The 15,275-nt window shown below is 43.2% G+C and overlaps 1 protein-coding gene across 2 annotated transcripts in view; it reads left to right on the top strand.

The window, feature by feature from the left end:
- Positions 1 to 242: 242 nt before the first annotated feature.
- UBAC1 (UBA domain containing 1) overlaps positions 243 to 15,275 on the top strand; it is a 34,278-nt gene continuing 19,245 nt past the window's right edge. Inside the window, exons 1-3 of one of the 2 annotated variants that reach the window (XM_043530487.1) lie at positions 243 to 553; positions 8,064 to 8,184; positions 13,588 to 13,655. In XM_043530487.1, the coding sequence (XP_043386422.1) occupies positions 416 to 553; positions 8,064 to 8,184; positions 13,588 to 13,655 (327 nt within the window). In that variant the 5' untranslated portion in view covers positions 243 to 415. Of the gene's footprint in view, positions 554 to 8,063; positions 8,185 to 13,587; positions 13,662 to 15,275 lie in introns of both variants that reach the window. The other variant, XM_037879616.2, reaches the window with a different exon arrangement.

The raw sequence follows: 15,275 nt of genomic DNA on the forward strand, positions 1-15,275 counted from the left end.
TTCGTTCCTGGAGGGTTGGCAACTGGAGAGGGAGGTAGAGGGGGAAACCTACAGCTCCCGACAGGCCCCTGGGGCTGTGGCAGGACGGGAGGGCGGATAAAACTACAAGTCCCAGCATGCAGTGCGTCTCCCGCTTCCGGAGCCGTGTCATTCTCCCGCAAGGGCGCTGAGGGCGAAGAAAACTACAAGCCCCAGCATGCCGTGCAGCCCCTCCGTCACTTCCGGCGCTGGGCGGCTGCGGGAGCCCCCGGCCGCGACTGCGAGCGCACGCACGGCGGCGGTGACAGGAGCTGCCGCCGGAGCCTGGGGCGTGCGGGAGGCGCCGAGCGAGGAGCCGGGCCCGCGCCCCGGGCAGCCGGCCGCAGCGGGAGCAGCCGCCGCCATGGCCGCGGGCTGGTGAGGGCGGCCGGGCGCGATGTTCGTGCAGGAGGAGAAGCTCTTCGCCGGGCGGGTGCTGAGGCTCCATGTCTGCTCGGCGGAGGGCGCGGAGTGGCTGGAAGAGGTGCCCGAGGACACGACGGTGGAGAAGCTCAAGGAGCGGTGCTTGAAACACGTCAGTGAGCCGCCTCCCCCCCGCTCCCCGCCTCCCCCCTCGGCCCGCTCTCCCCCTCCCCCCAGGCCCCTGGCTATTTACAGACCCCTGCAGGCTGCCGGGGGCGGGGGGGGGGGTCTGCAGAGCATTGGCGATAGGCCCCGAGTGTGCGGGGGGAGGCAGTTGTACCGTCCACCCCCTCCCGCACTGTCTGTAGCCAGCCTGGGGCGGGCCGGGGGGGTCCCTAGTGCCCTCTGCCTCTTTCCCCCACCCCACACAAGAAAAGTTCCCTTGACGCCATTTCGTGGGGGGGCCTGCGGTCAGCTCCCTTTGACTGGAGCGAGTTGTTGCACGTCCTTGGGGGTGGGGCGGGGGTTGTAACGATTGCAGTCCTTGGGGGTGCCATTGCAATCTGGAGGCGCCGTGTGCTGTTTGACCTCTGAGCCTGCGGGCCCAGGTAGCTACTGCAGTGGGGAGTAAATATTTCAGAGTTCATATGTCCTCCCCCCCGACCCCCCTCCTTAAAGGTGCTGTGGAAAAATAGAGAGTTGTTTTCCCTCCCGACTCCTTCCTTTGCTGTGTCTGTAATTGTCCCACAAAAATTGAGGCATGGTGCATTTCAGCCTATGAGATGAATACCTGCTTCAGAAAGTTACGAGTTCGTGGGGGGGGGGAACGGGATTAATATGGGAATTGCTCTGCAATCTTTAACGACAGGAGTTTGGATTCATGGGACCCCTAGACTACATATTTCTAGCTCTTATACTCACAGTATTGTGTGAGTTGGCAGATACAGCTTGTGAGAAATTGCTGAAGTGGTTTTGGATGATTCCCTACAAGCGACTGCAATGTTTTTTTGTTCCTTGGTTTTCTGTATTTTCAGAACAAACATAAAGAACAGGGGTAATAACTACAAGTTCTTTGAAGTTGGCAGTGGGGCAGTACTTTGTCGGAAGATTACTACTTACTACATCACTACTGCTTAATAGGTGCAGTATTGTTGTGGGTTTCATGTTCTCCTTGCCTTCAATCGATTAAGACTTTCACATGTCTCGCAGTCCTTTGCCCTCTAGGAAACTGATTGCACTGAAGAGAGAATATGTAAAGGTGCCATTGTAGCAATGTGGCTGAAACACAGGGGGTTTCTTCATTCTAGTTTGCTTATTTACCATGCATGTCTTGTTGGTGACAGGCTTTGGATCTGTTCACCAAGTAAATGGGTCAGTTTGTTGGAGGGTCTATTGGACTGAAATTCTAAGCTTGTAATAACTGTTCTATTTTTCAATAAAATGTGACAAATACAATAATGTATAGGATCTCCGTACATGAGACACTTACCATGGTTTGCCCCAGAAGATGGAATTCCTGGGCCAAGACAGCGTGTTCTAGTTGTCTGAGCCAGGAACTCCTGAGTTCTAATCTTGACTCTGACACTAAATTGCTGTGTAACTGAAAAGGGGGTGGGCGGGGGGCAGTCCTTGCCTATTTCTCTGAGGAGTAAAGGATATTGCCTTGCAAAGCACTTTTCCTCTTCAAAGTGTTGTTGAAATGTGAAGTTTTGTGTCTTAATAATTGTGTGTGTGTGTATAGATTTTACATATAGATATATGAGAGCAAGCAGTTGTAGCAGGAGCCTATAATTATGTTTACGCTTTCTGTTGCTTACATAACTTTAAGTAAAGGGAAGGAATACTTGTGGCACCTTAGAGACTAACCAGTTTATTTGAGCATGAGCTTTCGTGAGCTACAGCTCACTTCATCGGATGCATAGTAAAGGGGTTTGTCTCTTAGATGTGTAGTGATTCTGTTTCAGTAAGGGTGGCCAGTAAGCTAAATGTAGTACACAAAATTTTTATAATGGGTCCCCTCGCTGTTTATTTTAAAATACAGAGCCCCTGGAAGCTATAGGTCTCAGCATGCAATATTCCAACTTGATGACCAGTGCAACCGTTGGCTGGGCAAAATTAGGGTGCCTCTGCATTATAGAATAGGTGTGGGATTACCACATCCTGCAGAGCTCATGGAGAATTATCATGTTGCTATCCTTATTCACCAACTGCGTGATTACGCACAAGTGTGGTGTGAGGATTGCCAAGGCAGAGTAGTACAATGATTGCATGCATAAGTGCAGATCTGAAAGACCTTTAATTTTCAGGAAGCCTAATTGAAGAAGTGCTTGTAGGTAATGTGAGTCAGGGCAGAAGACAATTGATAACTAGGCAGTGGTGGTTGATCTCATTCTGTCTGCTTCTTAGTGGTAATGATGTGGATTTGCATAGCCATTATGGATAATATATAACCTTATGAAGAGGAAAAATGGAAATGGGAAAATCGTGTCTAGTGATCACAAGCATATTGTAATGAATCTTGGTAGCACCTTCAGATAACTAATGCAGCCACCTCTAATGTGATGCTAATTAATCTGTTCCCCAAAGCTCCTGCAATCACTATTGCTGTGAGTAGTAGAAAGTAGCATTCACTACGTAGTCCTACTTTGGATAAGGAAAGGAGGTGTTCCATTTCTCACCCCTTTTCCCCTCCAGTAGCTTCCAAAAGGTCACTGAGCTCCAAAGTTGTCACTAAGTATCCTGATGTCTCTTCCTAACTAATTCTGCACTCTGATCCAGTGGCAAGCTCTTTATCCCTAATTAGCTTTCCCTTTGGAGGGGTGTCTGTTGCAAGTGTTTGTGCCTACACAAGGGAAGCATTTTTCTCCAGTTATCTGTGACCCAAGGCCCCAGTCCTACAAGCTGCTCTGTGTGGGAAGATGCCTGCCGCTGTGTGGAGCCCCACAAACTTCAGTGGGGCTTGGTGCCATGGTCTACCTGCACACGACACCTCGCAATATCAGGACCCAAATTTGCCCATTTCTGGTTTTGAAACTGGCAGTTTTTAAAGAGATTTTTTTGAACAGTCTGTTCAACCACACACAAGTGGGCATAATTACATTGCACATTAGCAATTGGCAGTTCAGGAAATGACACTGTGGTTGGTGCAGACATTTTGGAATAATTCCAGTGAGCAATTGTTAAGCAAAGAGGAGGGTACATGAGTCTAACATGGGGGATTTGTCACTTTGAAGAGGTGACTCTACAGAAAATACAATATCGTCATCATTGTGACAGATCCCAAAGGGTTGTAGCCTACTTGCAGGTCAAGCACCTCCCAGATCAGCCTCTAGCTAAATCCTTAAGGTGGTCTGGCTGGATGTTCAGTCTTTGTCCACCATATGTTTAGTGGTGTGATAAGAGAGAATGGCACACTGCAACCAGATGGCCCTGGAGTCCAATTGTAGGTGTGTAGTGCAAATTTTAATAACCCACACTCTTGATGTAACTAGAAAAGCAAAACAGAATTTCAAAGAAAAATGTATTGAAAGCAAAAACACACAAACTCCCAACGATATCTTCTTGTCTACTAAGGAAAATAGCAGTGCAAGCAAATATTAGTGTTGTGTACCCATGATTTTGCATACTTTAAACAAAAATTTAACTGCAGCCCTTAGATTCCGAGCAAGACGCCAGTATGATACCAATAGTTGCAAAGCTCTGTAGTTTAATCTAAGCTATTTCCCCTAGAGTTATCAGCAGGGCCAGCTCTAGGTTTTTTGCCGCTCCAAGAGCACAACTGCCCAAGCAAAAAAAAAAAAAAAATGGAATGCTGCCCCAAGCACGTGCTTGCTTTGCTGGTGCCTGGAGCTGGTCCTGGTCATCAGCCCCATGTTCTTTCACAGAAGAGCCTTAATCCAAGGATTTGTGAAACTAGCATCCCTATGGTGTCTAGAGTTCAAACGCACCACTGATGGTTTCTTCTCATGCATTTTGGGTACCTCATTAGATCAGTTTTAGGAGTTTCTGTTTGATCCTAGATTCTAATGCAGTCTTTGGCTTTAGATCGGCAGTTAACACGCTGAAGGACTAGTTGTAAGTCACGGGTATGCAAAGCAAAGCTAAAACAATCTCACTGCAGCCCTGTTGATGTGTTAGGTGTTCAGAAATAATTTAAAATCGGGAGCTGAAGACTTTTGGTGAAAACTGGTGCATTTTGATGTATAAGTAAAGGAACAAACAGTTGAGCTCTCTAATGACCACACTGAATGCAGGGCAGGTAGAGAGATCATGGATTCTGAAAGCACTCTGAAAACCCTGAGTTAAATTAATACTAATGACAGGTTTCAGAGTAACAGCCGTGTTAGTCTGTATTCGCAAAAAGAAAAGGAGTACTTGTGGCACCTTAGAGACTAACCAATTTATTTGAGCATAAGCTTTTACCAGCAGGAGAGTGGGGTGGGAGGAGGTATTTTTTCATGCTTTTTGTGTGTATATAATAAGATCTATAGTTTCCACAGTATGCATCCGATGAAGTGAGCTGTAGCTCACGAAAGCTTATGCTCAAATAAATTGGTTAGTCTCTAAGGTGCCACAAGTACTCCTTTTCTTTTTATTAATACTAATGTTTACAAAAAACCCATTGCAGTCGATGGTAAATGCCTTCTTCTAGAGGTGAAAGACACTTGCAAAGAACAGACTAAAAATGCTTAGTTAAAAATGTATATTGAAAATAATCTCATTCAGAAAGCTCTTTTCATTTTTGTGAACAACTTTGTAAGGTCTTGCTCAGGGTTGTTGTTAAGTGTTTTGCTTGTCCTCAGTGTGCTGCCTGGGTGAGATGAGTGACTTTATCAGTCTTTAGAGTAGCAGCCGTGTTAGTCTGTATTTGCAAAAAGAAAAGGAGTACTTGTGGCACCTTAGAGACTAACAAATTTATTTGAGCATAAGCTTTCATGAGCTACAGCTCACTTCATCGGATGCATTCAGTCTTGTGGCTTCAGTGATTTTAGTTTCTCCCTTTCTAACATTTCAATTGTTATATTCCCTATTTCCCCTGGAATAAATGAGAAGCCTCTAGATGCACTGATGTAATGTTGTTCTGGGAGTCTATCGCTCTGGGTCACTGAACCATTCTCGCGTGAAGATGAGCCAGTTCAATCTGTGGATGGATTCGTATTTTGTGTCGCAATGCTAAAATAGCCAAGCAGGGTGAAACGCCAGGCTCCTTTTCTAAAGTTCCACTGGGGTGCGTACATTCAGAGGCTAGATGCTTACATTTGCTGAGCTTACCAAAAGCTTAATCCTGTGCAGTTTTTCTTTGATACCTGGACAAAAAGGGCCAGATCCTCAGCTGGTGTAGATGATATGATACTGCGTGAGCAAATAGTGATTGCTAGATTAGGCAGAAGGCATGTGCATTTAGCACTCCTTGTGAAGGAGATGCCTGATAGCGGCATTGCAGCCTTCAGTATTGCAAGAATGCTTTAAAAGCTCAGTATTAGTTTTCTTTAGCCTCTTAACTTGAAGGCCTAATTGCTACTGTCTGAGCTGTCAGTCTTTTCCCCAAGTCTCCCTTTTGTCTGTATGTTGGCCCTAGTGCCCAGAGATTTCACCCCTGAGCACTGGTGTTAGACTCTGCTCTTACACCAGTGTAAATCCAGTCTACATGGAGTTATACTGATGTACTTGAGATCAGAAGCTGGCTCACTGAATGCAGATCTTCATTAACTGCTACTGTCCTCACCTCCAGTTCTTCCGGAGGTAGCTGCTCACAAATGTCACCTATTAAAAGTGAAATTGTTGGTTCGGCTTTAAAGCAATTTTCTTAGCAAACCCGTTCTATCTGTGGAATTAGGAAATATGTTTGCTTTTATTAGTGATAGAAAAATTGCAAACCATCTGCATCACCCCAACCCATAGAAACATAAGACTGGAAGGGACCTTGAGAGATCATCTAGTCCAGTCCCCTGCACTCATGACAGGACTAAGTATTGTCTAGACCAGTGGTTCTCAAAGCTGGTCTGCTGCTTGTTCAGGGAAAGCCCCTGGCGCACCGGACCGGTTTGTTTACCTGCTGTGTCCTCAGGTTTGGCTGATCGCGGCTCCCACTGGCTGCGGTTCGCCGCTCCAGGTCAATGGGGGCCGCAGGAAGCGGCGCGGGTCAAGGGACATGCTGGCCGCCCTTCCCACAGCCCCCATTGGCCTGGAGTGGCGAACCGCGGCCAGTGGGAGCCGCGATCGGCTGAACCTGCGGACGTGGCAGGTAAACAAACTGGTCCGGTGCGCCAGGGGCTTTCCCTGAACAAGCAGCGGACCGGCTTTGAGAACCACTGATCTAGACCATCCTTGACAGGTGTTTGTATAACTTGCTCTTAAAAATCTCCAATTTGATGGAGATTCCACAACCTCCCTGGGCAATTTATTCCAGTGCTTAACCATTCTGACAGTTAAGAGGTTTTTCCTAATGTCCAACCTAAATCTCCCTTGCTGCAATTTAAGCCCATTGCTTCTTGTCCTATCCTTAGAGGTTAAGGAGAACAATTTTTCTTCTTCCTCCGTGTAGCAACCTTTTACGTACTTGAAAACAGTGATCATGTCCCCTCTCAGTCTTCTCTTCTCCAGACTAAACAAACCCAGTTTTTTCAATCTTCTCTCATAGGTCATGTTTTCTAGACCTTTAATTATTTTTGTTGTGCGTCCCTGGACTTTCTCCAATGTGTCCAGTCTGGGTGCCACATTTCAGGAAGGATATGGACAAAATAGTCCGGTTGCAGCCTACTCAGCGTGGAATAGTCTCTCGAACCGTGACTGCTCCTGAGGTGCTCAGACTGAAATGAACATAGGACATTATTTATGCTCAAACCTGTTTTTCTCAGCAGTACATATTTTTTTAAAAAATCCATAGAAACTCTGAGTATGGACATTAGGAAGGCAGACCTAATTAAATGCTAGCAATTCCAGTTGAGAGGCCTACCACTTTAAAGCAGTATTTTAGCATTGGTCTTATATATTTCATTTGAAAAGTCTTAAGGGTTTTTGGACTAATTTGTCACTTTTTAAAGAGAGAGGAACAAAATTAACCCGCTCCGATAGTGTTAAATTAATGGTCCCTCATTCTCATGTTTTCCAGATCACCATATTAAATAAATTGTCGTCATAAAATATTATGTCTTACCAAATATTTCTATCTGACATTTTTCAGTTTTTTGAGGCCTGATCATGTAGCTATTACATGAGTAGCCTACTGACTTCCAAAGGACCATCCATATGTGAAAGGGCTGCAGGGTTTGGTCTTTGAAGTTAGCTGTTTCAAAAAATTGTTTAGAGCGTCAGTCAGTCAGCAGGAACCTAGATACTGCCTTTTGCCAGCTTTTAATTTTAAAAGGATCGCTATGATAAATCTGAAATCCTCCTTTTGCCTCTCAGCCGGGGCACTTGGCTATGTGGAAGGAAACCCATTTTCTTGTTCACTACCACAGTGAGTACTGTTACACCATGACTCAAATCTCCATTTTTTTTAGTGCATACTATACTCAGCACATTAGCCTTTGGCATACTGTCTATTACTTAAGCTATTAAGAGATTGGTAAATGCTGGCACAGTTCAAATGTGGCGACTCCCTTTAAGACGAGGTATAGTGATTTATGCAGTAGGCTTATTATTCTTGTCCTCTGATGCTTAGTATTTATCACTTTCTCTAGTGTGTACCTGGGAGCTTAGAGGATCCAAAAAGCATAACGCATCATAAATTGATCCACGCTACTTCAGAGAAGGTCCTGACAGATACGAAAACAGTCTTGGAGGAAAACATTCAAGATAAAGGTAGGAGAGCTTTATGATTAAACCTCATTCATGCAATCGTAGCCTGTGAGCCTAGTAACATGAGACTGTATTTAATTGTGAGGTGCATGCCAAGCTGTGACCTTAACGCCTATTCTGGATTCTGATACAAGGGCACTGATAAAATGGCTAAAAGGTACAGGAAATAGAAAGTGTTTAGACTATCAAATATGTTTTTGTTGCTTGCTGCAACATTGTGTGTTCTTTTTTTTAAAGAAATAAACATGAATTATACACACCGTAGTTGAGCCAGTAGATTAAATGATTTTTTTATTTTGTAAATCTGTTTTAACACAAACAAAAAAAGGAACTACAGTTATAAGCTGATATGTCTAATAGGTTCATACGGTGCACAGCTTTTACCCTTTGCAATTGTGTTTGAGGATGGTAAATACAAATTAGGCCATTAGGCCTAATACCACCCCATGCATTCTTTTATTTTGACTTGGCTTTTGGATATTTGGTAGGGCTGTAAAGCGATTAATCGCGCGATTAATTTTGTTTGATCATGCTGTTAAACAATAATAGAATACCAATTTTTAACATGTTTGGATATTTTCTGCATTTTCAGATATATTGATTTCAATTACAACACAGAATACAAAGTGTACAGTGCTCACTTTATATTTATTTTTGATTACAAGCATTTGCCCTGTTAAAAAAAAAAAATAGTATTTTTCAATTCACCTAATACAAGTACTGTAGTGCAATCTCTTTATCACGAAAGTTGAACTTACAAATGTAGAATTAGGTACAAAAAAACCTGCCTTCAAATATAAAACAATGTAAAATTTTAGTGCCTGCAAGTCCACTCAGTCCAACTTCTTGTTCAGCCAGTTGCTCAGACTTACATTTGCAGGAGATAATGCTGCCCGCTTCTTGTTTACAATGTCACCTGAAAGTGAGTACAGGCGTTCACATGGCACTGTTGTAGCCGGTATCGCAAGATATTTACATGCCAGATGTGCTAAAGATTCATTTGTCCCTTCATGCTTCAACCACCATTCCAGGGGATATATGTCCATGGTGATGACGGGTTGTCATAAATATAAAGGGAAGGGTAAACCCCTTTAAAATCCCTCCTGGCCAGAGGAAAACTCCTCTCACCTGTAAAGGGTTAAGAAGCTAAAGGTAACCTCGCTGGCACCTGACCAAAATGACCAATGAGGAGACAAGATACTTTCAAAAGCTGGGAGGAGGGAGAGAAACAAAGGGTCTCTGTCTATATGCTGCTTTTGTCGGGGATAGAACAGGATTGGAGTCTTAGAACTTTTAGTAAGTAATCTAGCTAGGTATGTGTTAGATTATGATTTCTTTAAATAGCTGAGAAAAGAATTGTGCTGAATAGAATAACTATTTCTGTCTGTGTATCTTTTTTGTAACTTAAGGTTTTGCCTAGAGGGATTCTCTGTTTTGAATCTAATTACCCTATAAGGTATCTACCATCCTGATTTTACAGAGGGGATTTCTTTACTTCTATTTACTCCTATTTTTATTAAAAGTCTTCTTGTAAGAAAACTGAATGCTTTTTCATTGTTCTCAGATACAACGGTTTGGGTCTGTGGTCACCTATGCAAATTGGTGAGGCTTTTTATCCAACATTTCCCAGGAAAGGGGGGGGGGGTGCAAGTGTTGGGAGGATTGTTCATTGTTCTTAAGATCCAAGGGTCTGGGTCTGTAGTCACCTAGGCAAATTGGTGAGGCTTTGTACCAAACCTTGTCCAGGAAGTGGGGTGCAAGGTTTTGGTAAGTATTTTGGAGGGAAAGACGTTTCCAAACAGCTCTTCCCCAGTAACCAGTATTTGTTTGGTGGTGGTAGCGGCCAATCCAAGGACAAAGGGTGGAATATTTTGTACCTTGGGGAAGTTTTTGACCTAAGCTGGTAAAGATAAGCTTAGGAGGTTTTCATGCAGTTCCCTACATCTGTACCCTAGCTTTCAGAGTGGGGGAGGAACCTTGACACGGGTTCTGCTTGATAACAATCCCAAGTAGTGTGGACCAACGCATGTTCATTTTCATTATCTAAGTCAGATGCCACCAGCTGAAGGTTGATTTTCTCTTTTGGTGGTTCGGATTCTGTAATTTCCGCATCAGAGTGTTGTTCTTTTAAAAGCTCTGAAAACATACTCCACACCTTGTCCCTCTCAGGTTTTGGAAGGCATTTCAGATTCTTAAACCTTTGGTTGAGTGCTGTAGCTATATTTAGAAATCTTACATTGGTACCACCTTTGTGTTTTGTCAAATCTGCAGTGAAAGTGTTCTTAAAACGAACAAGATGTGCTGGGTCATCATCCGAGACTGCTATAACATGAAATATATGGCAGAATGCGGGTAAAACACAGAGCAGGGGACGTACAATTTCCCCCCAAGGAGTTCAGTCACAAATTTAATTAACGCATTATTTTTTTAACAAGCGTCATCAGCGTGGAAGCATGTCCTCTGGAATGGTGGCCAAAGCATGAAGGGGCATACCAATCTTTAGCATATCTGGCATGTAAATACCTTGAAATGCTGGCTACAAAAGTGCCATGCAAATGCCTGTTCTCACTTTCTGGTGACCATTGTAAATAAGAAGAGGGAAGTATTATATTCTGTAAATGTAAACAAACTTGTTTGTCTTAGCGATTGGCTGAACCAGAGGTAGGACTGAGTGGACTTGTAGGCTCTGAAGTTTTACACTGTTTTGTTTTTAAATGCAGTTATGTAACAAAAAAACGCTACATTTGTAAGTTGCACTTTCATGAGAAAGAGACTGCACTACAGTATTTGTATGGGTTGAATTGAAAAGTACTATTTCTTTTATCATTTTTTACAGTGCAAATATTTGATAAAAAAATAATATACACTTTGATTTCAGTTACAACCCAGAATACAATATATACAAAAATGTAGAAAACATTCAAAATATATAATAAATTTCAATTGGTATTCTATTGTTTAACAGCGTGATTAAAACTGCGATTAATTTTTGTAATCGTGATTAATTTTTTGAGTTAATCGTGTGAGTTAACTGCGATTAATCGACAGCCCTAATATTTGGCTAAAAGTAAATAAAAATAATAGATTGAAAAAAAAAAAAAAGAAAGAAACCACCTTTATTAGATCAGGTCTCTAAGTCAAATAGTGGGCTTATGTTGCTTTCTGAAGTTTTTGTTTCAGCGTTTCAGTTTTATAGCTCTGTACACTTATGCTGTGCTTTGCAGATTTAGATCAGAATGGATACCTAGTATAACTCTGCTGGCTATAATGGAATTGCGCCAAGTGTGCATTTAGCCTGTAGAATTAAAATGCAAAAAGGCTTAGTGTGAAACAAAGGATGGTCTAAAGGTTAGAGTAGCCAGGTAACTGGATTCTATTCATATTGGGCATTTAAATTTTCAGAAATGCCCATTAATTTAGGCCTCAACATCTTTGTCTCCCCATTCCCCCTCCTGTAAATTGTTATATTAATGACCTATGTCACAGGGGTACTGGAGACTTAATTAAGCCAATGGATGTAAAGTGCTTTGAGACCTTTGGAAGAAAGGTGCTTTGTAAGTGCAAAATATTAGTATGAAAAGCCTAAAGGTAAAGCATGTGATGCGACCTGAGATCTTTCAGACTTACCTTTATCTGCCCAGAAGATTTCCTCCAGTTATAGGCATTGCTGGGCAGTCACCAGTGCAGACACCTAGTCTAAGCGGAGAGAGCTGCTCTAAGCTGCCATTTGCACCTCAGTTTCAAGTAGGGGTAAGCTTCACTACTGCAGGTAGTGGCTTTACATGCATATACTAGGGGTTTGCACTGGTGCAGCTATACAGGTGGCTGACAACTCATGGATACAATTAGGGCGAATCCCCGGTGTAGGTGGTTTGGCTCTAGGTTTTCTTTCCAGCCTCTAGTTTGGTAGGGAACACATTGCTACAGGATTCTTACTGTGGTGGAGCAATTGTTGTCACTTTTGCAAACAGCACAATCCATTTTAGGGGACTTGGGGCCGACGAGGAGCTCCTTTCCTGGGGCAGGGGGGAGGCGGGGAGCAGAACTAGGGATAAGCGGGTTTAACATGTAGACAGAGTATAACTAATGATGAGCCATGTTCTGAATTCTATTAGAACTGTAAATCCAGGATCAATCCATTGTTTAACTGATGTCAAAATTTGGCTGCAAAGGTCTAACTTTTTAACTGTACATATTAAAATAAGTCATTTCCAAGCAATATCTCAGATGATTACGACTGAAAGGATTGTTCAAATCTAACTTTTCAGCGTTTTATTTACTCTTTGTACGTCACTCCGCCTCACTCATAGACCAGTCAGTTTAACTTTGTCCAGTACTTTGTCAGTTTTTTTTTTTTTTTTTTTTACTTTTATGCCCTAATATACAGATACAGCAGTTGAATTGCTTGCACTAGCATAATGCTGGAGTGCATGAGTTGCAAACAGAGAAGGGGAATGTTTAGATCCAAAAACACTTAAATCTGGAAAATCCCTGAAACAGTGCAAAGAATGCAAACAAAACCCCATTTCTATTAAAACCTTCATTTTACAATTTCTGATGTAACTGATGTTGCAATCACATGCAATATCTCTGGGGACTGTATTGTATTTATCACTGTGGGGCAGGGATTGTATGCAACTCCAGTGGGGAGGGTTATCACAGCTCCTCCAGGAACCGAAAACAGTAAGGGGTGACTTAGGTGAAACACCTTTGGAAATGTGCCACCCTCTGGGATGGCCGGTATATACCGGTACAAAGTGGATTTTCCAGAGACCAACAAAGGAAGGGTTTGGGGCATAAAAAAGCTGCATTTAAACTGATTCAGGCCTTCTTTCTGATCCAGCAAATGGACAGGACCTTCTGTCCAAGGGCCCCAACCCTTGTGGAAGGGTTGGGAAGATTTTGGCCCCATAAGACTGATGGGTGACCTCTGGTAAACTTTTTGCATGCATATAGGAAATTTCACTGGGTTTTTTTTGTTTACTCTGTAATGCTTTTACTTCAAGAATAAAGGTGCTAGCTCAGAAAGAGCTGAGCGGTACCTTGTAACTGCTGGCGTTATGCTGTTCATGTCCCTTGAGGAGAGAAAGCAACACACGGGCTGCTGGCAAAGTCTGTCCGGCAAACTGGCTTGCTGGGTCATCACAGTGGATGGTGCGGGGCTGTGCAGCCTTAAAACCCCAGTCGGCAGGGAGAGAAATACAGGTCTCTGCTCAAGAGAGGTCCATCTGGGAGCTGAAAGCTCTCAGTGGGTGTCCTTGAGGGACCATGCAGGGGGTATACAGGAGCAATTAGCCCGAAACTGACATCCTTCATTTTACAGTTTGTAAATTTTGGGTTCTAAATTGCCTGACAGTGACCCATTGCATGTTACTTCTAACATATTCCAGTATCTTCTCTTTCTAGATGTCTTGTTGTTGGTAAAGAAGCGAGCTCCCCCTCCACCTCCCAAAATGGCAGAAGTATCAGCAGAGGAAAAAGTGAGTTCAGAAGATTTGTAGATTTTTCTAGTCTGCATTTCCCCCCTTTTATTAACAACTTGGAAAAGCGTAGCTGTGGGTGTTCACTAGTTATTTATGGAGGCAAATGCATACATTTAATTAAAGATTAAATTAATTTCAGGAGGATTCATGTTCCTTTGAAATTTCCCAGAGAATACCATAAGCATTAGAACTGAAAATTAACAATAATGTTTGCCTCAAACAGGATAGATACGCTCTGTGGAAATGCTGTAAGGTTGATCTTTGAATGTCTAACAGAATAAATCTATTATTTTAAGTTGTGCCATGTTGTACCTTCAGATAGATCTGCCCTTTAGAAAGTTGTCTAATTGCTCTAATTTCTGTCTTTAGCTCTACTTGATCTCTGTAACCAGGAGTTTGTCTACACTGGAGCTGGGAGCGAGCCGAAATAGCTGTGGGGATGTTACAGCACCAGCAGGGAGCTCAGATCTAGGGGGTAGAGTCCACACAGCTATTTTTAGCGCATTAGCGCAAGCACCACTAACACAAGTCTGTCGGCTCGAGCTGGAGGACTGGCTCCCAGCCCCAGTGTAGACATACCCTGGGGCACAAGCATTGACCCTGCTAGAACTTCAATTTTTTTCTCCAACTGGGATAACAGTGGGTTACTTCCTCCCCCCCCCCCCCCCCCCCCCCCCCCCCCCCCCGGGGTGTAATTGTTGTTACAGTGGGTCAACGCTCTCCAAAAGGACATTTCTGCCCTGGTGGTGCAGTAGCTGCCATCATCTGCAGATGTACTGAGCTGTGCCTTTGCTTGTCCTTGTGAATTGCTGGAGGTCTCTGCTTGTATGTGCAAACCTGTTTTTCTCTTCTGGCATTTGCTTCCTGTTGGTATCTGTATTTCCCTGTGCACTGCCCTTCTGAGGTCTTGCTGTGCTGCGTGTCACACACTCTTCCTCACACTATGTCCTCTGTGCATCTGTGTCTTTGGGCTTCAAGCCTTCCATTTTTGGACTGTATGTTGAAAATTTGGAGCTAGTCCAGGGCACTGTATTTCCCTATGTCACCTAGTCACAGCAGGAAATTCCATTAAGTGTAGATGGGCGTCTCCCATGATCCATTGTCAGTTAAATGTTCTTTTGATGGGCCATTTAATTTGAATAGTCCCTCCAAGATGTGCTGGTTGGCTACCTTGTGGGCGTTACCCCAGGAGCAAACATTTGAAATCCAAGTCTAGAGCCGATACTTATAACTTCAAATAGAAAAATGATACATGCAGACAGGATAATCATAACCAGCAAATCATAACCTTTTCATAGACACCTCAGTTGACAACCTTTTGTACAAGATTTTCTGGAAATATATAACAGTGGTTGCAACAATGATCTATATGGTCATATTTTAATCAGATAAAGTCACAAACATATCATAGTGGTTGGAGCATGGGACTGGGAATGGAGACTCCTGGTTTCTATTTCCCAACACTGTGTGACCTTTGAGTCAGTTCCCCCTCTCTGTGCCTCCATTTCCCCATCTGCAAAATGGGGATAGTTAAATGAAAAGCACTATGTGGCCCTGTGGAGAATGTGGGAAAACTGATTTATTTTTATGAAAAATATGTGATACAGCAGG

The sequence above is a fragment of the Chelonia mydas genome, chromosome 16 (assembly GCF_015237465.2).
Source record: "Chelonia mydas isolate rCheMyd1 chromosome 16, rCheMyd1.pri.v2, whole genome shotgun sequence".
NCBI lineage: Eukaryota > Metazoa > Chordata > Testudines > Cheloniidae > Chelonia > Chelonia mydas.